Source organism: Heterocephalus glaber, unplaced genomic scaffold (genome assembly GCF_053883595.1).
Source record: "Heterocephalus glaber isolate CG9 unplaced genomic scaffold, H.glaber_assembly_v1.0 deba00000331, whole genome shotgun sequence".
Lineage (NCBI taxonomy): Eukaryota > Metazoa > Chordata > Mammalia > Rodentia > Bathyergidae > Heterocephalus > Heterocephalus glaber.
This window is the reverse complement of record NW_028258142.1, coordinates 11,547,469-11,575,169: the sequence shown is the minus strand read 5'-3', so window position 1 is coordinate 11,575,169 and position 27,701 is coordinate 11,547,469. Positions and strand designations below refer to the sequence as shown.

General features: G+C 33.1%; 1 protein-coding gene across 2 annotated transcripts in view; it reads left to right on the top strand.

Moving 5' to 3' along the window:
- The window catches only part of Dok6 (docking protein 6), a 500,909-nt gene that overhangs the window by 195,508 nt on the left and 277,700 nt on the right, over positions 1 to 27,701 (top strand). For both annotated transcript variants that reach the window (XM_087191445.1, XM_087191446.1), the window contains exon 3: positions 8,400 to 8,514. In XM_087191445.1, the coding sequence (XP_087047571.1) occupies positions 8,400 to 8,514 (115 nt within the window). The remainder of the gene's footprint in view (positions 1 to 8,399; positions 8,515 to 27,701) is intronic.

Genomic DNA, 27,701 nt, shown 5'->3' with positions numbered 1-27,701 from the left:
ACATAGCTAACATGGGAGTAAACTATTTTTATATGGCTTGTCAGAACACGTAAGGTCTCTCACAAGTAGCTTTCAGAATGAATAATATTGATTTTTTAATAATACACAATCATTTTTATTACCAAGAAGAAGAATTATAAGGAAATAGCTACTGTAAAACTGATGTGTTTACTTGAAAGGAAGCAATAATAAATATTTCTATAAAAGTTTGTGTCAGATATTGAAGCATAAAATGTATTAGATAATAAAAATACTTAAATTTATTATTATGAAAGCTTAGGAATCAAGCAAGAGAGATTGACATGTGTTAAGTATAATAATAATTGTTAATAAAAAACAGGAAAAATGCTATCTTCCTACTGGAAAATCAATAGTTTCTATCTTACTATAGTTTTATTAAACTTGCTCTAAAAATGTGCTATTTTATTCTCAAAAAATCAATGCTCTTCCTCAATTGAAAAAAGCCTAAGAGGTTAGCAAAATACCAGAATTAATAAGCATTATTAGTACAATTAATGAAAAGTGTAATTTATATTATATTCATTTGAATCTACTTGAAAAAAATCTAAAGGTTCATTTTCTTTCAATTTTCAAAAGATAATTAGATTTAAAAAAGAAATACAGCTCTTAAACAAGTATGTATCTATCTCAGTTGTTGTGAGGTAAACTGCTAAGAGACATTTTAAAACTAAGAATTTCAATATATATATTTCCCCCTATTTATTAGGGTAGTAAACACTAAAAATAAATGTTTATAGTATAAGAGGTATATTGAGTGCGAATACTTAATTTGTAGTGATAGGCTAAAGGAAAAGATACATAACACAAATGACATGATGATTTTTAAATTATACAATTAATTTTAATTTATTCTCAATGTTTCTAAACATGCTAATAAAAATCACTCTAAAAACTTAAGACTCAGTTGGAGAAAATATGACCATGTACCTCAGCCCATATAATATACTCTCTGTTAACTGGCTGCAATGGTAGAACAAGTAAAATGCAATTAAACCTTCTGAGCTACAAGAAGAGCAGTTTCTCTCTGTGATGTTTGGTCTAGTTATTTATAAATCCTAAAATGCCTCGGTATGCCCTCCATCTCAGAGCGCACAACTCAAGAAAGCAAGTCCCATTCTTCAGTCTTTTCTCATTCCACAGAATCTGAAAGGAATAATCAGTCCACTAGTGCCTAGTGATCTTCACTGTGAAGACCACTTGTCAGACCGCCAAACAAACAAACCCACCGATGCTGAAGTCTAGCTGTGCAAAGAATTAATAAATAAATGGCATGAATCTGTTACAGCTCATGGGAAAAAACCCTACATCAATAAAAGAATTAGAGATATAAGTTCAGAAGGAGAAACAAAATCACTTTATTAGAAAAGGAAGAAAAATAGGGAACACAATTACTTTATTAGAAAAGGGGGAGAAGTAAAGAGATAGATAGCTCCCTTGTCTGAATAAGGTAGGAGTCGGAACTGGAACTCTGGAGGGTTCTTTATTCTCAGCCCCTATTATTACATGGTGAGGAAGGGGCTATCCCCCTTGAGAGCTGCGATACTTGACTGGCTATTCTAGACTGAGACCCCTGATTTGGCCACTGTCCCTTCCATCACCTGTGGGTACATTTTTGGATAAGCACTTTTACGGCCCCTTTGTCCTGTCCAGGGCTTTGTCCTGTGAGATTTACAGCAGAGCCCCACATTCAAAGAACAATTAGCAAAAAGAGATACATGTGCATTTTAGTGTATTTATATGGCAAGTGAATAATAAAATACATGTACATATATGAATATATATATGTGTGTGTGTAGGTGTTAGTGCATATTTTATATACCGAGTTTTTTTCAATGTATCCCCCTCCCCACTTTGTTCTGTGTGTGTGTGTGTGTGTGTGTGTGTGTGTGTGTGTGTGTGTGCATAATTGGAGGTGGAAAGAGGAGAGAATTGAGCTGTGACCTGAAGTGAGCCAGGCCAGGCAGCCTTATCAGCTCTCTTCCCATTTATTTTTCTTAGCTACTTTCTCTTGCTGGGTTTAGCCCTTTATTTACAAGAAAACTTTCTGAGGCCTTTTAACTTTTCCTGCCTGTCACTCAACTTTCCCTACAAACCAATGAAAGAAATCTACCTTTGCTTGCTGAGCCTAAGAATACAAGCAGGTTTCATAATTAGCCAAGAAGGCGTATAAGTTCAGTCAGATTCCAAGGTCTTCAGAAAAGGCCCAAGCGGGGAGAAGTTATTAGCTCTGCATAAACTATTGAGAAAGACGTCTTGAAAAGTGGTTATGACTTTGATAGGAAGCTGTGGAAATAGCGTGCTCCAAGCAGATTACCGTGTGAAAGGATGACCTTTGTATAGCAAGCTTCTTATTTAGGAAAACTGAGAGATTTTATGGCTGGGTCTTACCTTGTATTGAGGGTTGGAGTAGAAAAAAATTAGATTAGATGTGCATGTGAGAACAAAATCCCAGAAAATCTTCAAGTCCTTGGTGAAGAGTGAGAACTTAATTAACAAGGTGTTATTCTTTGGTTTTCAGTCCTGCATGTTAATTTAGAAATGGTTGCATGTTTAATTTAGAGATCCTAGTCTGGACGAAATGTGAACAAGATAATGAAATGTGAGGAGTGAGTGGGCCGATGGAAACAAAATGCTAATATTTCAGATGACAGAGAGAGGTTTGAATGAGTCATGAAGTTGTGGGGAGGAAGCAGTGAGTGGGAGAATGTTAAAGAAGTGGAAATGATGAAACTTCATGACAGAACAGAGGCTGTCAGTCCAGGAAAGAGCTTCTTGTGGGGCAATGGATTTGAGTGGTCCACGAAACAACACCGTTCTTGTCACAATGCTGTATGTTACTTGTGTTATCCACCTGTTTGCAATTTTACTGTCTTGGTGCAGAAGCAGTAACAGGTAAAACTGCTGCATTAGTCAAAGCAGTGGTTCCAAACAACACTAGCTGTCATTGTGTTTTTCATACCCAGGCAGTCACTTACATAAATAATCAAATACAAAATGACAATTTTATTCTCACTTTACTCAAGAATACTTTTGATGAAGCAATAAAGAATCATATTGTTAATCTAGATCTCACATATGACTCTTTAATGTTCTACTTGACAAAATGGGAGACTCTCAGAGCGCTTGTGCTGGGTGCTGGTGGGTAGTGGTCACCTGAAGAGTAGCTGGAGCATGGCTGTGGATGCGACAAGCAAAGTGCCTACTTCTTAAAAAGGAGAACAAACACTCATTTTAATAAAGATGCAACTGATGGCCAAGCTGTGATCGTGCAGTGTTTGGGATTTATCAGCTACATTCTCAGAAATGGACTAAGTGAGCCAAGCTTCAAGAAAAACAACCAAGAGTGTTTAATGAAAATGTAAAAATTTAAGTTTTCGGGGAAAATTAAAATTTGAGAAACTTGAATTTGCATTATTGAGTTTGGCAGCTTTCCAAAACTTATTTTTTTGAGAAGATCATGGATGAGAATAATGACTTTTTAAAAAATGCATTAGTCCGTGTTCACAGTACATAAAGATTACACTCCTGCGGAGTTGGTGTATGCACACAGCATAGCTTAATGCTTTTCTCGTCCCTTTTCCTTCCCCAGCCTCCCCCTCTCCCTCCATCTTTTGATTCCCTTCCCATTTGAGAAAAAAATCTATCTCCCTGCTTCCTATTATCTATGTTTTGTTTTCTATTTATATTTTGAATTCCCATATAGTAGAAACCATGTGATATTAAAACTGGAGTGTCTCATTTATTTCACTTATTATTATGGTATCAAGTTGCATCCATTTTCCTAAAACTGACTGAAGTGTATCCTTCTTTATGGCAGAGTAGTACTCCATTGTGTACTTTTCTCTAGCCATTCATCTGCCTGGATATATGGGCTGTTTCCCAGATTTAGCTACTATAAATTGTGCTGCTATAAACATGGGTATGCATGTATCACTGCAATATGATATATTTAATATTTTTAGGAAAATGCCTAAAAGGAAAATAGTTGTGTTGGATAGAATTTCTAATTTTAGTTTTTTGAGGAATCTCCATACTGATTCTCATAGTGGTCGCATTAATTTACCTTTCTATCAAAATGTAGAAGAGTTCCTCTTTCCCCGCAGCCTCACTAGCATCTGTTATTGTTTGATTCTGTGTGATAGCCATTGTATCTGGAATGAGATAGAATCTCAATGTTACTTTAATTTGCATTTTTCTAATATGTATTTATTGGCCATTCATATTTCTTCTGGAAAGTGTTTATTCATTTCACTTGCCCATTTTTCCATTTTTTGATTTGGTCTTTTATTTGGGGTGGTCTAATATTTTAGAGTTCTTTATGTATTCTAGATTGAAGTCCTCTGTCTTAAGAATGGCTGGCAAAAAGTGTTCTCATTCTGCAGGTTGTCTCATCACTCTGTTGGTTGTTTCTTTTGCTGTACAGAAGCTTTTCAATTTGATCGCATTTGTTGATTCTTACTACTATTTCTTGTGCAGTGGGATTGGATTCAGAAAGTTCTTGCCTATGCCTATGACTTTAAGAATTTAACCTATTTCATCTTCAGGTTGTTTCTGTTTTAACAGATCTTTTCCAACTTTAATTTTATGCAATATGCTCATGCCATATTTACAAGATCTGGATAACTCATTGAACCAGTGTCTTTCCATCAACCAGATCATGATGATACAAAACCATGATTGATAAAAGATCCATTCAAAGTTGAAAATCAACCTATGGATTTTAATATATCAGAGTAAGAATGTGTATGACATGGGGTAAGACTCATCATTGTGATACTCGTCAGGAGAAACTTTGTCCAGTTTGAAGATAGAATGACCAAGCAGAGTATCTAGAGTTGCCTGAAAATGCTCTTAAGTTATTCTTTCTTTTTAGACCTGTATATCTGTGGGAGGCCTTTTTCACATACTTAATCAAAACAGCTGAATGAATTCAGAAGCAGATAAGAATATAAAGTATTTTCTATTAAGCCAGACACTTAAGAGTTTTACAGAAATTTAAAATACTCACACTATTTGGGTAATTAGTTTTATTTTAAAACACTATTTCTGTTAGCATGAAATGATTTTATTATTTTAACATAAAATTAGTATTCAATAATGTAAAAGGCTAATATTTTTCATAGCAATACTTAACAGATACAACCCACGTGAATACAGTTGGGTGAGACAGTCAGCCGTCGTGTTTTTATCTTTTTACCTGTCATTTAAAATCCAAGTGGCATGTCTGCAAAGTGGTTATGAAACATAGTCATAGAAATCTTCTTCCTCTGTGCCTACTTAGTTCTTTTCTTCCTTCTCTCACAGGATTCATTGTAGTCATTTTTTACTGTTATCCTAATTAAATGGTGAAGTTCTATAGAAAGTTATATTTTCCATCTTTGACTTGTCTACACTTTAACTAAATGAACTGTTTATGGATTGCATCCTGAAATAAAAGTAAAATAATTAACAATATCATCATTTGGCTATGTTTATATTTGGGTATTAATTCTATCATTTATCAGACCCTAACAATTTAAAATGTTGATCATGGCACTGATTGATTTGAATTTGAACAACCTAAGTTATTTTCAGGTAATTTCTTCCTCAATTCAATTTGTCATATTTATTTAAAATTATTAATTTTATTTATGCCAGTAAATTTTGATCAGTATTTCCTGATTTTACAGCCATGTAAAAAATCAGTTTTTCAGAAATGCATATTGAATTTCTTTTAGACTATTTTAGCAAGCAGGCTTGTGATTATTTGAGACAAAAACAATAATTATTAGATAATGACATTACATGTGACTTAAATAAAGAATGAGTTACTTCATTTAAAAATACTTTTCCTAACATTCCACTTTTGGTAATATGACAAATGAGATAATCATGAAGAGCCATCATGCTTCAAAATCCTTAGAAATTTCATTCCATACCTTCTCAGACAAGAAACTTCACCTTTCTGAATTTGCACATAACTGCCAAGGTGCCACAGATATGATTTGGTGTTCCAAATTTTAGCACATAACCTGCTAATACAGAAAACTGAATCAGCAAACCTGCAAATGCAGAAATTGCTAACCTGCAAATACAGAAATCATGAACATAAAGATCAATCTAACCCAAAAAATTGTAACAAATTGAATGATTTTCCTTGACAAATAAATTTTAGCAAAAGTTTCCATTCTGATATATACACTTCTCCATTTCCACACATACTAATATTTCAACTTATTCTTTTTGCCTTCGATTTTTGTTTATGTGCTTTTTTATAAGGACATTTGTCTAACTCACATACTACAATGTTAAATAAAAATGGGAGCACTTGCTAACTTCTTACCATATTGTATGTTAAAGATACTAATGTATCACTGCCATTAATACCCCTCAAAATACTTCCTTTTGCTTCAAACACACTTATTCCATTGTTCTTGCCACTTTCTAAAGTAGTTCTGAAAATACTTTTTCATAAGTGTGATTACTTGTGCTGTCATGCCAGCCTTGATAATTCAAATCAATTCCAGACTTTTGCCATTCAAGGTCACTTTAACTTTAGGGAAGAGTCACAAGCCATACTATGCCAGAGCATGTGGATAAGGTGGATGAAGACACATCATAATGTGTTTAGTTGACAAAAATGGCCATACACATTTGGTCAATTCGAGTGATCAGTAAATATGGTGAATGATTAAATTTTAAAACTTTATTATAATAAAAGACATACTGGTATTAATTCCTATCAAAATACTCCCCCCTTACTTCTGACACACATCCCATAATTCTTGGCAATGTGTCTTTCATTGTAATAAGTTTTCTAAAATTTAAATTTCATCATAGTTTTTCTCACCCTCTGTATATACAAAAAAAATTATATATATATATGTATATGTATGTATCACTTGACTTTGACTTTCCATATTCATGGGTGCCACATCTGTAGATTCAAGTGACCATATATCAAAACTATTAGAAAGTTGTGTGTAGGGCTGGGGATTTATCTCAGTGTTTCACCCACCTGCCTCACAAGTGCAAGGACCCAAGTTCGATCCCAGATACCAAAAAAAAAAAAAGTTGTGTTCCCATTGAATATGTACAGGCTTTTTTCTTGTCAGTTTTCTGTAAGCAATATAGTATGACAACTGTTTATATAGCATTTATGTTATATTAGCTATTATAAGTAATCAGGTTTATTTAAATTGTATGGGAAGATACGTGAAGGCTATATGCAAATACTATGCAATTTTAATGAAGAATTGAGGGTCCTCTGATTTAGGTATTCATGTGGTGTGGGGGCAAGGCTAAAACCAACCCCTCATGGATATCAGTGGACAAATATGCGTGCAGATAGATTATGCCATCAAAAAAGTTGAGATTTGTATTTATTTAGTTCCTGTGTTTATCAAAATACTAATTAGCAAAATAATTTCCAAAATTATCAATGAGAATTCCAAATTTGGAAAAGATAAAATTATAGATAGGCAAAAATAATGAATTTATTATAGAATACCGTAGATATGACATTACAGGATGCCCTAAAATGATATTAATAAGTTGTTTATTATGCTAGCTATTTCTCCTGCTTCCTGCTAACATTGATCCAGAAATAGAAAATATTTTAAATTAAAAGAAAAACAAAAATTTAGTATGTTGAAAAGTGCATTCGAATAAATTAAATCACACCAGCTTATTAATCATTAAAGATTATTATTACAAAATTATTGATTAAACTACATGATGATGTGTTTCAGAGTAGCTGGAAAAGTAAATATTTTCCCAATTCTGTTGCCTGTGAGGAAAAATAAGATGTACAAGTTATAGTAGAAGTTTTACCAAAAAAGCATTAAAAGCAAGTTTATTAAGTGTATATTAATTTCCAGATGAATAAAGAGTTTAAAATTTTGGGTCCGTAAGTCATGGGTTGACCTTGATATGAAAAGTAGTGTGCAGATCATGGTTTATGTTAAATAACTCAAAATTTTAGATCAATCTTGCCAGTAGATAGGTGTCAATTCCCCAGGGCTATAGTCCTCTCAGAATTTGCATGATAGGTGGGAGTTGGGAGAGATAGTAAACCCAGTCCATATTCAATAGATATCTAGCAATAATCCTCTTTGTATCACAATTGCTACTGTTTTCTGGGAATAAAATTTTATCAAAAGTATAGAGTCCATGGAGCTAGATAATATTACAGTAATAGATAAAATTACAGTAAACAATAAGGTCAAAAAGGAAGATACTTTAAATGTTTTATGTATTGTTTTTGACATTTAATTAAAAATTAGTAAAATTATCCATTTCAAAGTGATCTAAGATAGTGATACCCTGATTATTTGTTTAAGCACTACAATATAAAATATATACTGCATACTGACTTAAAAATACTTTTTTCTTTTAAGGTAACTGAATTGCACAACATCAAAAATATTACCAGACTTCCTCGAGAGACAAAGAAGCATGCAGTGGCAATTATTTTTCATGACGAAACATCCAAGACATTTGCCTGTGAGTCAGGTAAGCAATTACAAGCCTTTCTACAGCTTGAGGAAATTTACTCTTTCTGAGACAATGAGTCAGAGAGATGAAGGTACATTCTGGATAGCATGGCTTTTAGTAATGAGAAGTGTTTTTGAAGACTTTAGGAACAAGTTTAACATAGTGATTTCTACAGAATTTTTGGGTGCTTGGTGTTGTGTGCCTGTGTCTGGATTTTGTACTCAAGTGGTCTCAAGATCTGCATGTTTCTGTTCAAGCTTTGACAATTAAGTAAACAATACCTGGGAGACATTGTTAGGGTGAACATGTCACTTGTACTCTGGTTTTTGCTGTGGATAGCTAGCTGTAGGTATTTGGGGAGGCAATAATAACAGTGCCGTCTAAAATATGGCCAAGAACAGCCTAACTCCTCAGGTGTTTCAAAACAGAGCTTTGAGCAGTTTGTTGCTTTCATGGTTTCTCAGTGCTACAAGTAAATAGACTTCAGTTTGAATTTTAATATATCAGCTCATAAACCACTCTGATATTATTGAGACTCAATTAGTTTGTGGTTTGAACTTCAGTATTTTTCCACATTGTAATCCTTGTGCAGTACTGTATTAGTTGACCTATTGCTTTTTAACGATTTTGCTCCATGAAATAGTCAATTTATTTTATAATGGATGTGAGCAAAAGATACAAAGGATTTGAAATAGATGAATTTAAAACAATAGTGAAGTCTTTAGAAAAAGCTTTATTATTTTTAAGGGGAAAATAAAGTTTCTGGTTAAACTTCATTGCTGTAATTAATACCAAGGTATATTATCCTAAGACTGACAATTTCACTCTACCTAAATAAAATTGCTCCCATTTCCTCACCTACGCTTACTGTACTTTTGCTAATTTGATCTGAAATTCATCAAAATCTTCCTCTTTCTCTGAGTTCCTTGATCCTCCTAGCATATTTTCCTTCACTTGACATCTGACCTCATCTTGTCATTTAAATAAATTTTTGGAGTTGCATAGAAGTCTATTTATTGGTAAAAATAAACTTACTTTGTAAGAGAACTTTTTTTAACTTTATGGCTAAAATATATTATCACCCAAAAGTATCTCTGACTTCTTACTGCCTTAAAACTGACCACTTCATTTTTCTCTGGGATCTTAAATATATAATATTAATGTCTCACATTAAAACTAGTAACAGCTACAAAATTGTTTTTTAGAAAAAGACAAAGCAAATTTTTGTTATATTAATTTTTAAATTTTCACTATTTTTTACATTTTTGAAGTTATACTGAGCAATATTATGGATGTTTTAGTGAGTCTGGAATCTGCTATTTCAGAAACAATAATTATATTTATTTAAGTAAAAAAGTTTTTTAGATTTTCTTTGAAGAGATATGTCTGTTTCATTACTTCATTATTCAATATATTACCTTCGTCACTCTGATTTTTACTGAGATTACAGTGCAAACACAGTTGAATGTAATTTTATGTATTTGTGCAATTAGTTTATCTGATTTAAATTTTTATAAACCATTCTTTACTTCTATCTTAACTTTCTATCAGTTTTTAAAAGTTAATTCTATGACTATTATAAAGCACATAATACTAATCCCTTTCAAATTTTAAATTCTAGAAAATTGAGAATATCTGTGTATGATACACATGAACCATATATAAGTGTGCATCATATATATGCATCTAATTTTTTTCTTGTTGCTTCATAACATTTTTGATATCACTTAACTATTCTCTTCTTTACGGGTCATAGGACATATACCAGTGGGCCAGAAAACAGCATTCTTATTTCCATTCTGATACTTAAAGTGATTTTAATGAAGATGCATTATTTAGATACCACACATACTATTATGTTCACATCATCCCAACTGCCTAGAATAGAAATATTCTTCTCCATAATGTATTGATATTTTTACATAAATTCAGAAGCCCTCATTCACGTACATCAGATTTAACAGTACCTGTGAACCTGCCTGTGCTATTTGATATTCTTAAGTGTGACTTCAGGAATGTTGTTGAACTATGCACAACAGACCACCAGGGTGTTCAAGACAGCGAGTTTGTTACCAGACCCGTAGCAACCAGCTCTTCCAGTCCTGGTGCTATGGTCTCAGTGTTGCATCTTCACTTAGGGTTCATCATAAACAGAACACACTTCTCCCTGAATCAGCTGAATGTGTGCATTTTAAAATTTATAGGAAGACCATAAGGACTTAGCATCTTAAAATAAAATCACAGAGTACACCTACCATCCAGATCTTAGTTTCTAATAGTAGGAATCAGGGATTCTTGGAGAAATGACTGATTCTAAAACTGGGGCAGGAAATATATAAGATGAACTTAGAGCATGTAGCAGTGCCAGAAAGTATGAAAGTATTTTTTTTTTAATTAGAGTATGTCAAAGGGACATAGAAGTTCCCAGAGGTCAAAGCTGTTGGAAGCCATAAGAAAAAAATGACCAAAAAATTAAATAGTACGTGATAATTATCCAAGTTATGAAATATTTATAAGCCAATACTGATATAAATGCTTAAATAAATACATGGGAGCAGACAGATAAATATCCCATACAGAAGAATTTCAAATAATTTATACAAATATCATGCCGTCAGTGAAATAGTGTGTAATCTCCAATCCTTAAGTAAGAGCCGTTCTCTAGGATTTCCTTCTAAAGGGAGTAGTATAGAAAGTAATGGGGTATGAGAGAATAATTAGAGTAGAAAAAACTAACAGGTTTTTCCTCAGAAAGATCAAGGTCAACATCATCAAAAAACCAGAAACTTGTTCTTGGCAAACACTTAGGTATACTAAAAAAAAAGGAGACTAAAAATCACAGATGAAAAAGGAGACTTTATAATTAACATCATAGAAGCACAAGGATTATTAGGGATTATTATGAACAACTATATGTGAACAAATTTGATAAAATAGAAAATAGACAAATTGCTGGTAGCATACACTCTACCAAGATTGAATAATAAAGAAATAGAAAATATGAATAGATCAACAATGAATAACGAGATTAAATGAGTATTCAAAACTATTCCATCGGAGTTCTAGTAGTTGAGTTGAGCTCTACTATTTAAAGAAATACTAGTACCAGTTTTTCTTAAATTATTCCTAGAAATTTAAAGAGAATTCTCTCAAACTCATTCTACTCTCATTCTACAAGGCTAGCATCTCAGGGATACAAGGATGGTTCAACATACATAAATTGATAAATATGATATACTACATCAACAAAATGAAGAAAAAAACCATGTGATCATCTTAATAAAGTCCCTAGATGAAATTCAACATTCTTAATGTTTAAAAATCCTGAACAAATTGGATGTAGAAGGTATATACCTCAACATAATGTAGACTATAACAAGCCAACAGAGAACATCACAGTGAATTGGGAAAATCTTGAAATTCACTCTCTAATATCTGGAACAAGATAGAGATGGCCATTTTACCACTTTTATGGAACATAGTACTGGAAGTTTTAGCCACAGTGTTCAACCAAGTAGAAGAAATAATGGCATCCAAAGAGGAAGTCAAATTGTATCTGTTTGCAGATAATATGGTATTATATAGAGAAAATCTCAAAGGCTCTAACAAAAAATAAAAACATTACAACTAATAAATGAGTTTAATAAAGTTGCATGATACAAAAGCAATGTACAAACATCAGTAGTGGTGTTGTGTGCAAAGAGCCAGTTATCTGAAATAGAAATCAAGAGAGCAGCTTGAAATAAAACAGCTATAAAAAAATTAAGTACCTAGGAATAAATTTAACCAAAGGGATGAAAAATCTCTATAATTAAAAATTATAAAACATTGATGAAACTAATTTAAGAGAACATATACAAAATATGAAAATACATCAGTGTTATGCAGTATAAAAATATTATTAAAATATCTATACTATCCAAAGTAATTACAGATTCAATACAGTCTCTGTCATAATGCCAATGGCATTATTCATAGAATTGGAGAAATAATCTCCGTATTTATAGGGATCCATACACGGAAAAACACTCAAAGAAATCTTGAGCAAAAAGAACAAAGTAGAAAGCATTATAGGACTTGACTCCAAAACATACTGGAAAGCTGTAATAATGAAAACAGCATGAAATCACCGTAAATACAGACACAGAGAACAGTAGAACAGAATTGAGAGTCTTGAAGTAAACCCACACATCTACAGCCAATTGATTTTTGCAAAGGTCCTATGTGCACATACTGGATAGAGGTCAGTCTTTTTAATAAATGGTGTTGGGAAAATTGAATATTCACATGCAGAAGATTGAAATTAGATGCTTATTTCTCATCAATATAGAGACCACCTCAAAGTGAACCAGAGACTGAAATATAAAACCTGAAACTTTGAAACCACCACAATAAAAAAAACCTTAAGAAAATGCTTAAGGACATTGGAATAAACAGGGATTGCAGGGAAGGGGTAGGATGGGGAAGGCAAGGCCCCAGAGGAGAAGAAACAAAAGCAAAAAAGACAAATGTGATTAATCAGGCTAGAAATCTTCTACATAGCAAAGGAAACAATCAATAGGTAAAGAAACAGTCTACAGAATGGGAGAAAATATTTGAAAACTATATATGTGACAGATTGATATCCATATTTAAGGAACTCCAGAAATTAATTAATTAATTCATATATAGGCAATTGACCAAAATAGACACTTCTCAAAAAGATGCACAAATGACCAACAGGTTCATGAAAACAAGCTGAATCTCACTAATCATTAAGGAAAATCAAATCAAACTTCAATGAAATATTACCTCACCCCAGTAAGAATGGCTATAATCAAAAAGACAATAAGTTCTGGTAAGTAAATGGAGAAAGGTTACTGTACTGGAAGGAAGTGAAATTCCTACAGCCATTATGGTAAACAGTATAGAAGTTCCTCAAGAACTTGAAATAGAGCTTCTGAATGATTCAGCAGTTCTACCGCTGGGTATATGTCTAAGAGAAATAAAGTCTGTGTTGGGAAAAATATCTGAAACCCATGCTCACTGCAGCACTACTCACATAACCAAGAAATAGAAACAACCTAAGTGAATATCACTTAGGGTAAAGAAAATATTATACATATATGTATATATGTAATATATACATATATATATGAATCTTTCTTAGCCACAAAAATAATGAAATCTCTAACATGAACTGGAGATGATTATATTGAACGAAATAAGCCAAGTACAGAGAGACAAGTGCTAGATGATATTTCTCATATGTGACACCTAAAAAAGTTGATTTCATGTAAGTTAAGAGTAGAATAGCAGTTGTCAGAGGCAGGAAAGAGGAGGCAGGTAGGAAGGGTTTGTGGAGGTGCTGATCAGTGGATACTAAGCAATAGTTAGTTAGAAGTTGTGGTGTACTATTTTTGCACATTAGGGTGACTATGAATAACAATTACATAGTATAAATTTCAAAAATATAAAAGAAAGTATTTTATTTAATCATAAATAAATGTTGTTTGGGGAGATAAATATGTTTATCTGGACTCAAACATTGCACAATGCATACATGTAACAAAACAACCCATGAGAAACTCATTAATATGTACAATTTAAAAACTTTTTCCACAGAAATAACTTTACACATATGAGAAAGTAGCAGGGAAATAAATTATGGCACATCCAATACAATGGCATGTGAAGCAACCAAAAATAAAAATGAGAAATTACTTCATGTACAGAAATGACATGATATCTAAAATCTATTAAATTAAAAAAATAAAAGATTCAAATACACATATATGTGTATAAGAGAGTATAGAATATGGTATGGTATAAAACAATATAGTACAACGTAATATGTTTAATAAACTATCTTGTTTGTGCATACACCACTCCTGAAAGGATATATGAGCAAACTTCTGAGTAGGGAGGGTGCACAATTTCTGTTTAGACATACCAGTTAAAGTTTTTAACTAATTTTTAAAAAAATCTCATCTATAATAACATCAAAGATATTAAAATATTTAGAAATAAATTTAATGAAGTAGATGTAAGATCTGTACACAGATATAAATTGACGTTTTCATCTGTTACACATTCATGAATCCCAGCTGAAGACAAAACGCTCCTAGATTAGAAAAAAAACTGTTACCCAAAATAGGGTACAGTATATTTGTATTACTGCCTTTTCCCCCAACTCTGGGGAAGGTGATGGGTTTAGCCCAAATGGGTCTCGGCACATGCTATTGACTTGGTGTCACAGCTGCAAATCCCAGGACTTGCAGCCCAGGGCTTTCTGAGCAGGAAGCACACATGTAACCAAGAGCAGATAGGCAGCCCAGCATCCTCACCTCACCTTTGCCTCTGCCAAAACTATATTAGCAGTCCTCTACCCAACTTGTATTTCACACTTGACATTTTTCTTTGTTCTTTTTTATTGTAATATTGGGATCCTACCCAACTTGATGGTATTTGTTAATTTAATTAATATTTTGTAAGCAGCTAGTGTATGGCAAGCATTTATTTGCCTTGGACTGAACACTGAAAAAAAATGATTAAAAATCAATTATTGTAGAGACATTAAGATCAGAATTTTTCATACCTGAATTCTACTTCAAAACTAGCAATATTTTTAATATTTGGAACTATTAAATCTCCTAAAAAGGAATGTGCTTCAATTTATTTTATGAAGCTAGTGCAGTAAAAACTCATATTTCCCTTATTTTAAATAGTTTTTAATTTTAGGTTTAAAAATTAGCAAAATCCTATAGCTACAAGAGCTTAGGATATTCAGGAGAGAATTTAACAGGAAGAGTGCTGTATAAATGAAACTAATTTTTGTTAAACACATAAAACAAGTCATTTCCTTGGGTAGAAAAACATAATACTCCAGTAGAAATTTCTTCAAGGTTAGAAGTATGTTTTATTATGCAATTGTCCCTCAGTATGTGCAGGGGATTGATTTCAGGATGACCATGGACACCAAAAACCAATGAAACTCAAGAATGTTATATACAATGGCATACTGTTTGCATATAACAGATACGCATCCCCCTGTGTAGTTCAAATCTATTTGAGATTACATATATTATCTAATACAGTATAAATGCTACATAGTTACTCTATTGTATTGTTTATGGGGTAATGACAGAAAAAAAATCTACATTTTCAATACAAAAAATACAATTTTTCCAAATATCTTTGATTTTTGGTTAGTTGAATTTTTTGATGCAGAATTTGTAGATCTGAAGAACTAATCTCCAAAATAAGGAATGCATGCAGGCACATCTCAAAGGCAAAACAAATAACTCCATTAAAAAAATAAGCAAACATTTTTCCAAAGAAGACATCCAAGAGCCAGGAGATGTATGAAAAGATACTCGGTGGAAATAATCATCAAGGAAATGCAAATTAAAACTGCAGAGAGCTTTACCTCACATATTTCGGGATGGCTATTATTTTTTCAAAAAGAGAGACAAGAGCTACTAAGAATGAGAAGAAATTAGAATCATCAAGTACAAATTGGTACAGCTGCTATGGAAAACAGTGTGGAGGCACCTCTATTGCACTATATATATATTTATATATATACCACATATTTCATAAGTATGTACAATTATTATGAATCAATAAAAAATTAAAAATAAACTAGAACTATTAGATAATCCAGCAATCCCACTTCTGATCATTTATTAAAAATAATACTGTACTGTTCACTTAAAAGTTAGTTAAAAGGTAAATCTCAAATTTAATATGGATTCTTAGCACAACAAAATAAAATGTTTTTTAAAAGTCCTTATATTTATTTCCAATGAAAAATTACAATTGCCTAGAAGGAATGAGAATTGTTTAAATTAATTTTTCAAGAAAATGGCAGCTGTGGGGCTGGCGATTTAACTCAGTGGTTCCACCATCTGCCTCCCAAGCTAACGACTCAAGTTCAATCCCCGGTACCAAAAAAGGAAAAGAAAATGGCAACTGCTATTGCATAAATATACATACCCTTGATTTATTGAACCTCTTTGGGACCATATCCCACATACATATGCACACCAGTAGGTGAAGATGTAGGTTTCAGTGAATTATATTAATTTTTAGAAATTGGAAGTGAATGTCAACAAAAAGAATAGTTGAACAAATAAAGATACCACTTTGTTTTACTTGCTTCCTTGTTGCTGAGACACAATACCTGACACCATAACTCTAAGGAAAAAAGGGTTGTTTGGGGTCACGGTTTGCAGAGGTTTCAGTTCATAGTAGGCTGGCTACAAACCAGGATGGCATGGTAGAAGGCCCTGGAAGAGGAGGCTTGCTAAGAGTTGGCAGTCAGGAAGCAGAATGAGATCAAGGAGGAGGGAGAGCAATATAACCTTCCAGGCCACGACCCCACTGACCCCACCTCACACTAGGCTTTACCTCCCAAGTTTATTAGCAATAAACTTAAAGTGGACTAATCCACTGATGAGTGTCGCACCCCCATGATCCAGTTACCTCCCCAAAGCCCCACCTATGAGCACATGAGGCTTTCGGGGACATCTAGATATAAACCATAAAAGCCTTATGAAATATTATACAATAACTACATTTCTTTGAATTTTAGTTCTTCATGCAAAACAACTCTCAGCAAAGAATATGCTGAATAATTACATAATGTAAAGAAAACAAAATTCATGTGAGAGTTTTGATCAGGTGTTACCTGAGTAATAGGATATGATGATAAGGTGCATGGAAAAGATTGATGGAAAAAAAAAGAGGGAAGATAATAAAGCAACATGAACAAAACTACTTAGAATATAACTTATCTATTTACATGAATCTCTCTATGTGTAAACTTGTGCATGAATATGTTCAAGTTTTTTAAGTAACTTAGTTACCAAGAAATACAAATTAAAATAACAATGAAGCATATAGTGATGTACTTATCAACATAGCTAAAAATTTTTTAAAAAAATATCAGCACCACTAAATACTTGTGAGGATAGAGAGAAACTAGATCTCTTTAAAGTACTGCAGTTACTTTTTAAAATTATTTGGAAGCCTCTTATGAAATTAAACATGCAATTTCCATATGAGCCAACAGTTAAACTCTTAGGCATTTATCCTAGAAAAAAAGAAACTTATCTTCAGAAACATATGAGAAACTTATCTTCAGAAACATGCACACACAAACATGCATGCAGCCTGTAAATGAGTATTCATAGCAACTTCACTGATAAATGTCACAAATTGGAAACAACCTAGATGTCCTTCAACAAACAGTGGTACCTACATACCACAAAGGAATTTTTAGCAATTAAAGAGAACTATTGGTACATACATCAACCTGAATAAATCTCAAAGGAATTATATTAGGTAGGGGAAGGCTAGATACTATGTGATTCCATTTATTTAATACTTGTGAAAGGCTAATTTTATAAATGGAGCACAGATTAGTGGTTTCCAGAGGTTAGGATTGGATTTAGAAGTCTGGGGACAAGAAAATTATGTAGTCATATAACGATAATATAAACTTGTATTGAAACTGTGCAGTGTCGTGATTGAAATGGTACAAAAATCTGCACAAGTGGTACAAATTATACAGAATTTACACACATGCACACACACACACAAGTACAAATAAAACTGGAGAAATCTGAACAAGATCCATGGTCTCTCAATGGCAATACTCTGGACGTGATATAATACTATAATTTTGGAAAATATTAGCAGGAGGGGAAACTGGACAAAATGTACCCAAGATGTCTTATCCTCTGAACTAATCTCTACTGTTTAATTATATGTGTGCAGTTATCTCAATAAAATTTTCAATAGCAAGTAATTTAGATTTCTATAAATTTTCTTAAAGTTGTGTACAATGTATTTTTTGGTTAAAAGCTGGGGTATGAAGACATTTTCAGGAAAGCATATTTGGTGTAATTCTTATGTACTAAAAAGAAACTGACAATATTAAGGTAATCCTTAGTGCGTGGCTGTGTGGCTTGTGCAAATCTTATGAGCAAAAAGACATTAGTGCAAGAGTATATGTATACAGCTAGCTCTTTACCAACAAAAAGCCCTGAGTAAGCTGCCTCCCTGCCACCAAGTGCTCAACATCAACACCATCCAACCCCCACCTTCCCTTCAGTTCAGCCAGTGTCTCTTGCTTCCTGATTTCTACTATTACTTAGAGCCTCTACCCGGTGAGCACACAGCACCCTGATGCTGGACTTCACACTCTCTCTGAAATCCCTCTACTCTGCCAGGTATCAAGTTCCATGAAGTCATGACCATGTCATCTTGCTCAATGCATATTGTCCCATCACAATGCCAATATAGATGCGATGATTAATTATTTAATTAATTAATACACGATTGAGCAGAATTTATACTTGTTTCGTTATGAAATACTTATTGTTTTTCAAAGAGACTACTTTCTTTCAAAACAAGTTTTAAAAGATTCATTTGACAGCCCCGCTAAGAATATTTAAATTCCCCAGTAGCAGATTGCTGAGTGTTTGTGATCAGGAGTGAATGACCAGGGTGTTCCAAGCGTGTATGTGTAAAATTTGCCATTGCCCACAAACTCTTCTGTGCTAACTCTGTAAGAAAATTTTGTTGAATGAAAATGAGAATTTTAGCCTTTCAGTGAAAAGAACTCCTTTATTTCTTTTTCGTCTATGTTCTATCTCAAGTCCATGCTTAGTAAGTGAAGAAGTAAATGATGTAGACATAGGAAATCCAGTTTGATGAGTGGATTTCATTTACCTTCATTAATAGAAAATAGTATTGGGAGGATTTCATCTAAGTCTTTGTCAGCACATGAAACCTGAAAGTTTATCTCCCACTAATTTAAGGCAAGTTATGTTATAATGTGAATGAGTTAATTTCCTATTTACTTGGAGTGATGAATTTATTCTATGAAATGATAACATTATTTTCTGAGTTCTTCATTCACAATATGTAGTGCAATATTCATGAAAGGAACAAATGCTCTAACATGAAGCATTTTTAAAAGTTGAGGCAAATTCTAAGTCTCAGTATGCCTATTTATTTATAATTATTTTAGATTATTAAATTATTATTTTGTGTCTGAAACACCTGGCTGATGGTTTATCACATCTCAACTTATTTAAATTATATTTCTTCTATTCTATATCTTTATTTCAAAGTGAATATATTTTCTAAAATAATATCTTTTCCCTCTAATTATTTTTAATGAGATGTGTTTCTATCTTACATAATATTATTCACTTTTCTAAGGATTGCTTTTTCAGGAGATTCTCTGTGGTTTTTCTTCTCAGTCTCCACATAATCTTTCCTGCCACACATCAACCAGAAAGGATGCTGTCAAAAATCATCCTTGAATTCAAAGTGAAAAGTAAGAGGCATACATGTCAGCTTTTCTTTTGATTAGCATTTTTCAGCTTTATTATAGTATTACTGTCAAATAAAAATTGCATATATTTAAGGCATACAACTTGATGCCTCGATGTATTTATACATTATAAAATAGTCACCATGACAAACTTAATTAACATATGTCACTTCACATAATTATCACCCTTCTTTTTCCTTCTTGTGTGTGTGTACTTGTGTCTGTGTGACAAGAATACTGTAAGATATTCCCTCTTAGAAAATATAGGCAGTTATAAAACCTGCTTTTGCTCTGACTTGTGCCATACAACCTGCAAACATTAGAAATTTGTTTTGCATATATGTTGAATCTTTAGAAGTTAGTCAAAAATATGTCAACTTAAATGAAAGCAACCTACTTGTAAAGACCAGTTATGTTTCATTAACATTATAATTATATATATAAGTCTATATGTACACATATGATACATAAGTATATAAGTACATATAACATATATATAATATATATTATATTATGTACATATATATTAGTTCATGAACTCAATTCTCTCCACTATTCTGGTTGCAAACCAAACTGGAGGAGAACAGAATCGAATTTCCCCATAAGGTCAACATTGAACCAAACCATTGAATTTGATTTGGTTCTCATCCAACTCAATGTGATACCAGAATCAGGGAAAGAATCAAGTTTCAGAACTGAGATATATATGGAAAGAGACCACCAAAAAAATGTATACACACTTCAGGAAAAGAAAAACTTGTACAAATATTTTAATACTGAATTTATTGAAGCATCATGAGATTAACACCAGTTACCTTTGGCCTCTACAACTGCAAGAGGGGCTCAGAGTGGGGGCCGTTTGTTCCAGACATTTATCAGCACGGCAAATGCTGCTTGGGTAACCTTGGTCACTGAGATTGCTGTGCATGCATTTTCAATTTCTTCTCTAAGGGCCAGCAGTGCAATAATGGGTTTTCTGCTATATATGAGGCCCTCTAGTGTCTCCCACACAAGGGTAACACCATCTGTTGAAAAAAAATCATGCTATTTTTCTTCTTCTGAAGTATGCATGCATTTTTTGGCGCTCTCGACAGATAGATAGACAGACAGACAGACAGATCTGCATGTGTGATTTCACCAAAAATATTTCATTTGAATTTTTTCAAAAAATACATTTATATTTTCTAACATAAAATGATGTGGACTACTTAATTTTGAAAAACTCACTGGCTGCTTCAGAATCAGAAAAGTGACCTTTTAAAAAGGGTTCAATACTTCTGTACTAATCCCATATTATAAAATATTTTTGTGGTGCTAGGACTGATCTAATAAGATAGGAAAATGCTTAATCGATTTTGGTGATGTTAGATCAGTTGGATAGTCAAGTATGTCAACTTGTCGCAGATATAGTACGTATTGTCCAAAATAATGGCTGATGCATGTAAAACAAAGGGAGAAATCAAATGTACTTCATTTAAGAATCCAAGTTCAGATGAGACATTAGAAAAAAATCCCCACTACTGCTGTCCAGAGTTACACTGTCTCTGGTTAAACACAATCCTTCAATTTTAAGTGAGGTCAATCCAACACTTTTATGAGCAGTCCATTACTTTGAGGATAATGGGAAACACTTCTATTTACTAATTTTTCAGTAAAAAACACAACTTTAACAATGTTGGAGAAATTTATACTTCTAGCTGACTGAGTACACTGTCATCACCAAACACATTACACTTTCTCTAAAGAATTAAGTTCAAAATTCACATTGTGACTAGAATTGCTGATCTATAGGGCCAAGGATTTAGCTCAGTGGCACTGCAAAAGGTCCTGAGTTTGATCCCCAGTACCGGAAAAAAATAATCACTTACTTATAACCATCTGCTTCTTAGGTATTCTGCTGAAAGATGTGGGAAAAAAATCATTGAAAACAAAATGTAGTAGACTTATGTGAATCAAAATGTGTGAGAATTTTCAACTTAATTATTTAAAGAAAGTATAATGTGTTTGGCAATGACAATGTATTGAGACTTCAAATTTTTAATGTTCTTCACAAACACACATTGAAGAAAAATACCAAAATTAAGTTGCACCTTCTCATACAAAATTTAAATTATTTTGGTGAAATTTAGGAATGATTTTGCTACCATAGCATGACAAATAAATCAGAAATAAAACTGATTAGAGCAAAGTTTGATATGACTTTGTACCTTGCGGTATTCACACTGTCAAGTATAAAGGACGTCTTTGAAATTAGTGGATTCAGGAATCACTAACAAGCATGAGACAGGTAAAGTACTCCATCTAAAATGGCAGGAGTAATACACAATTTCTAAAAGAGGTTCTTTGACTTCAGACATTGGGAGTGAAAAGGGTATTAGTTTTCTGTCAGAAAAAAATATAGAAACAGATACACAATTAATTTAAGCCTTCGTAGTTAAGTTTAACATGTAAAATACTGATGTATTTTGGTTTGTTCACTCACTAAAGACTGAAATATTCTAGAAATTAGTAGCTTGAAAGTAAAGTGTGGCATATATCTGGTAAATCTTCTCTTCCTGTCCTTAATTCCAATGATTTGCTGTTTCAGTTTTCATCCTGGTGCACTTTGTGTCCCTGCCTGGGAAGTTTGTGCCCCACAGGAAGAGCTGTTACTGTGGGACCATCATGCACCACGCTGCCTTACTGCTTCAAGCTCTTCTTCCTGCCGTTCCACACAGAGAAGCCCTAGGCAACCCTTGTGACCTATCTCTGACCCAACCAACTAGATGTCCCCAAAAGTCAGCCAAACTCCAGCAAGTAACTTTAGAATGAATAACTATATGTGCAAAAATTTAGAAATTATTTTTCAAGTTTTTTGAACAGTTAACACATGTAGTCAGTGGGAAAATGGTTGGCATGCAGGCCTGATTCTCATTCCTCATTGTTGTATATTAAGAAAATGTGCTTATGGTTTCTTTTCAAAATTTACATAAAGAATATTACCTTGGATGTGTCACTCCAAAACTTCACCATATGCCACTGTTATACAGAACTGTGCTTTCCTGATAAATCAAGCCATCTATAATTGGTGCCAGATTTTTTAAAATTTTGGAGCAGAAAAATGGTTAGAATATTTTAATGCAGAAAAATAAACTTACATTTGAAGTGCTGATGAGGACTTAAATATATTGAGTATCTTTCTTAAAGTAACAATCCACGTTAGACTAACAAGATTTTGTAAGACAAACTTTCTAGAAAATGTTTTATTTAAACAATGAATAATCAGTAGTACAATGGGCCTTCAGATTTATTTTACCAATTTGTCCCTTACATGTCCATTTATTTGTAAAAGATTCACTGTAAACAACTTAGGCAAATATCTTAAAAATGCACCTTGCCTTGGTAGCACAAAACAGAGCAATAGAATAAAATATAAAGAATTTGTAATGGATTGATTAGTTTCCCCCTCAAAATACATGTTCAAGTCCTAAATCCCCATACCTGTGAATGTGACCTTATTCAGAAACAAGGAGTTTGTGGATGAATCAAGCCACCATGAGGTGTCACTGGATCGGTGTTAGCCTAAATAGAGTAGCTGGCATGCTTAGAAGAAAAAAGAAAGAGATTTGTATGCAGAGATACAGAGGAGGCATGGAGAGCATATAATGTAGAGAGGAAAGCAAGATCAGAAAGATGCAGCTATGCCCACAGAATGACAGCCCTCAAGAGCTAGGAGGAAGGCGTGGATCAGAGCCTCCCTCAGAGCACTGGATAAAAAGCAACCCTCCTGATGCCTTGATTTAGGACTTCCAGCCTCCAGAGCTGTGAGAAAAAAATAGATTCCTGTTTCTTTAAACTGCTTGGTTTGTAATAATTTCTTAAGATATAACTAGAAAAATAACATAGAACTCTTTCAAATCAAGTTTAAAACATTCTTCAATGAGTATTAAGTTATACAGTATGTATGTACATTGAAACCTCACATTACCTTATTAATATCAACTTTTTGTTTCTACATGTGTTAAAAATATGTAACTAAAATTTTTAATGGCTCTTTTTATAACCGCCATCTCAGCTGAGTGCCTACTCTCTCTTACTTACTCCACTGAGTATCTCCATTCTAATACTATTTGACTCCATCTCTGATCATGGCACATTTTCAAACTCAGCCACGCCTTTTATGGTCCACTCCTGTCTTTATCCAACCTCAACTCTAGGGTAGGGTGTCCAGTCTGTGGCCCTTATGTGGCTTGGTACAATTAATAATGTGGCTTCACAAGATCTTAAGCTTTTAACAGTATGAGACTTTTAACAATATTTTTCACGACTCAACTGCATAGCACTGGAGAGAAAGGACTGCAGAGGTGACATTGGAAGGCTGTGTAGGAGAGGATATTGGAGGATACTGTGCATGCCCCCCCCCACACACACACACACACACTCGCAGAGTCAAACTGAAACCTGTGGTTGTGCCACTTGGCACTTAAAGCACAGTGACCACTGATAAGAGTATTTCAGGCTGGGGTTGGGAATTTAGCTCAGTGGTTCTGCCGACTGCCTTGCAAGTCCAAGGTCCCAAGTTCAATCCCCAGTACCAAAAAAAAAAAAAAAAACACAAGAGTATTTCAGGCTACCCGCATGGGTGCGTGCCTGCAAAGACAGGCATTTATCATTATAAAGCAGGCATGTTAGTTATCTTATTTAATTATTAAACTTTGGCTTGCTTTATTTTATAAAATAGTAAATTAAAATATTAAAAAAGAAAGTTTTGTTACTTATGTACGTTAACTGTGTTATATATTTTATGTGAATCCCAGTTCCTCTTCACTCAGTGCAGCCAGGACAAGTGAAAAAGTTGGACACTCATGATGTATTTAACTCCTAGATTTGGCTCCTAAAAAAGTGAATAGATTGTGTCAGTCAACTATTACACATTAAGAAGTAGCTAAGTTACATGTGTTTTGTGACTTTTTTAGTTTTTTAGTACTACATGTGTGGTTCATGATGTTTACATTCCTTGTGAGAAGTTAGTGCAGATATATAACAACATCTTAATTCCTTTTCTTCATTCCTTTCCCTGCCACCTACCCAACCCTGTATGTTATGACTCTGGATATAACTTTTCCTAGTGAAAATATCTAAACTCTAGTATCAATTTTATAATTGCTCCCACGATATACAGTAAACTTCTTTGACACTCCCCTTGATTTCTCATATTTGTTTGACAAAAGAAAACAGCAAAATATATACCTCCTAAAAATCCTACCCAGCTTAAAAAGAAGGGAAAAAACGTAAGTACCCAATATTAATGAGAAGAAAGTCAATATCAAAATAAAAGGAAACTTATAAAAGCTCTATTTCCGCTCTATTTCCACTTTTTTCTTCACTTATTTTTTTCCTTTAAATCCTTTTTTTCCCTTCCTTCCCTCCTTCCAGCTCCTTCTTTTGTTCCCCTTTGCATTAGCATTTGTAGATGGTGGGGTGCTGGAGGGAGGAGAGAGGAGGATAAAAAAGAAGAATTGAGATGTATTATGTACATGTACAAATGCCCCATGATGAATGTGTTCATTATGGATTGCAAACATGCACTCATTTTAAAAAATAAGAGGAAATTAAAGTAAGATATAGTAATAGTAATAATAGTTGACTCTGACAGAGCACGTCCTAAACTTCAGTTGTGGCACTAAGTGATTAACAGTGTGAGTGCTTTCTGTAATTATGCTCTTGAAAGGGCCAAGGCCAAGCTTTATGAAAATAATTTTCTTCCAAACATATCACTGATAATGAGAGACCAGGACTTGAACTCAGGCAGTTGCTACCAGAGACCAGAGTTGTGCCCATTTCATTAAACAAAGAAACCAAAAAACCAGGGTGAAATAGATAATGTTCCCAAAAATTCAGGTTGCTAGGCCACAGCCTAATAGGAGTAGAAAGTGAGTGTTTATAAGGTACCTTTCAAAAATGTAGCAAACTAGGATGATTTTAAAAAACACAATGAAAATAATATTTCATTTGTTATATAAACTGCTCTAGAGCTGAAAAGCAAGAATAGTTTCCAATTGTTCTCATGCAAAATGCAATATCCTGATGCCAAATCCTAAGGATGTACAGTACTGTACGTAAAGTTTACAAACACACCTCAACTATGAATAGTGTTGCAAAAATTCTGCAGAAAGTTGATATTAAAAATAATATTTCAATACTGCATTCCTAGTAGGATTTCATTGTTTTTCAATTTTTATTTTTTATTAGCACCTGTTTGTGGCACATAATGATTACATTCCTTGTAGGAGGTTGATTCATGGATATAACACATCTTAATTCTTTTCTCATCCCCTTGCCCTCTCCTCCCTTTCCCTTCCCTTCATTTCATCTCTTGATCCCATTCCTATTTGAGAGAAATATATCTCCGTACTTCCTGTTATCTTTTATTTTGCTCTTTCTTTATATTTTAGGTCTGTCATGTAAAAGAAACCATGCAATTTTTAACTTATTTATGTATAATTGTTATTTTATAATTTATATTTTATAATTTATGTATAATATTTTAACTATTTATGATTTAGTTCACTTAACACTATGGTGTCAAGGTGCATCCATTTCCCTACCAATGACTTGAGTTTGTCCTTCTTTATGGCAGAGAAGTACTCTGTTGTGTGTAAATACCACATTTTCTTTATCCATTCATCTCTTACTAAACATATACATCTCTTCCAATATTTAGTTATGAATTGCGCTGCTATAAATATGGGTATGCATGTATCACTGTAATATGATTTTTAACTCTTTCAGGAAGATACCTAAGAAGGGAATAGCTGGGTTGAATAGAATTTCTATTTTAAGTCTTTTAAGCAGTCTCCACACTGATTTCCATGATGGTTATTCTAGTTTATTTTATTTATCTAGGTTATTTCTAACAACAATGATGATAATATTAAAATCATTTATGAAGTGCTTAATTTATGCCAGGCATTGTTCTTTTTGGTATCAAATGAACCGAGGTTAAATGAGGTGAAATTGCTGTTGGCCCCATTTACAGAGAAGGAAATAGAATCACAGAATTTGAAATCCAACATTGTGCTGGAATATGCTCATGTCTAAGCTATGACCTTGCCCTTAAAATGGTCGATAGCAGGAAATATGATAATTTATCCTAATAGTTGTTTAAAGGATAAGAACCATTACATTATACGGATGGACATTAACTTTTAGTGATTGCAAATATTTTAACAGTATAATTTAAGTCTCAAAAATGCAGCAAGACATAAAGATGTACTATAAAGATGTAAAATGAATGAATGAACTAGGGTCATATTAATAAAAAAGGAAGAAGTTCACAAATTTGCCCTGGAGGCTTTATTTTGGAGACAGAAACTCAGTTACACTTTGATAATTATAAATAAGTTATTATTTGAAAAGAAAGGATTTTAAATGGGTAGTTTGTATTCAAAATGAAGTCCAAACTCTTGGCCTTTCTTTGATAGCTGTTTCCTGTCTTTTGTCCCAGTTTCCAAAATGATTTCTTTAAAAACAAAGAGGAGTTTCACAATTTCTTTTTTCTCATTATACATAGAATACTTTTTTTCTCTACCTACATGTTGAAACCCCAAATTCTCCATAAATGTGATATATATATATTCTTCCTTATTAATTAAACTTATTTTTAACTGATAGATTAAACATAAAATATATATACATCAATGTGATACAATGTACTATTTAAATACATGTCTACATTTTATAACATTGAAATCAGGTTAAATGTATTTCCACTATTTATCATTTCTCCATATTAAAAATTTCAAAATCCTTTTTCTAGCTTTTTGAACTATTCAGCACATCATTATTAACTATAGTCACCCTACTGTGTAGCAACACACTATAACTTCTTCCTCCT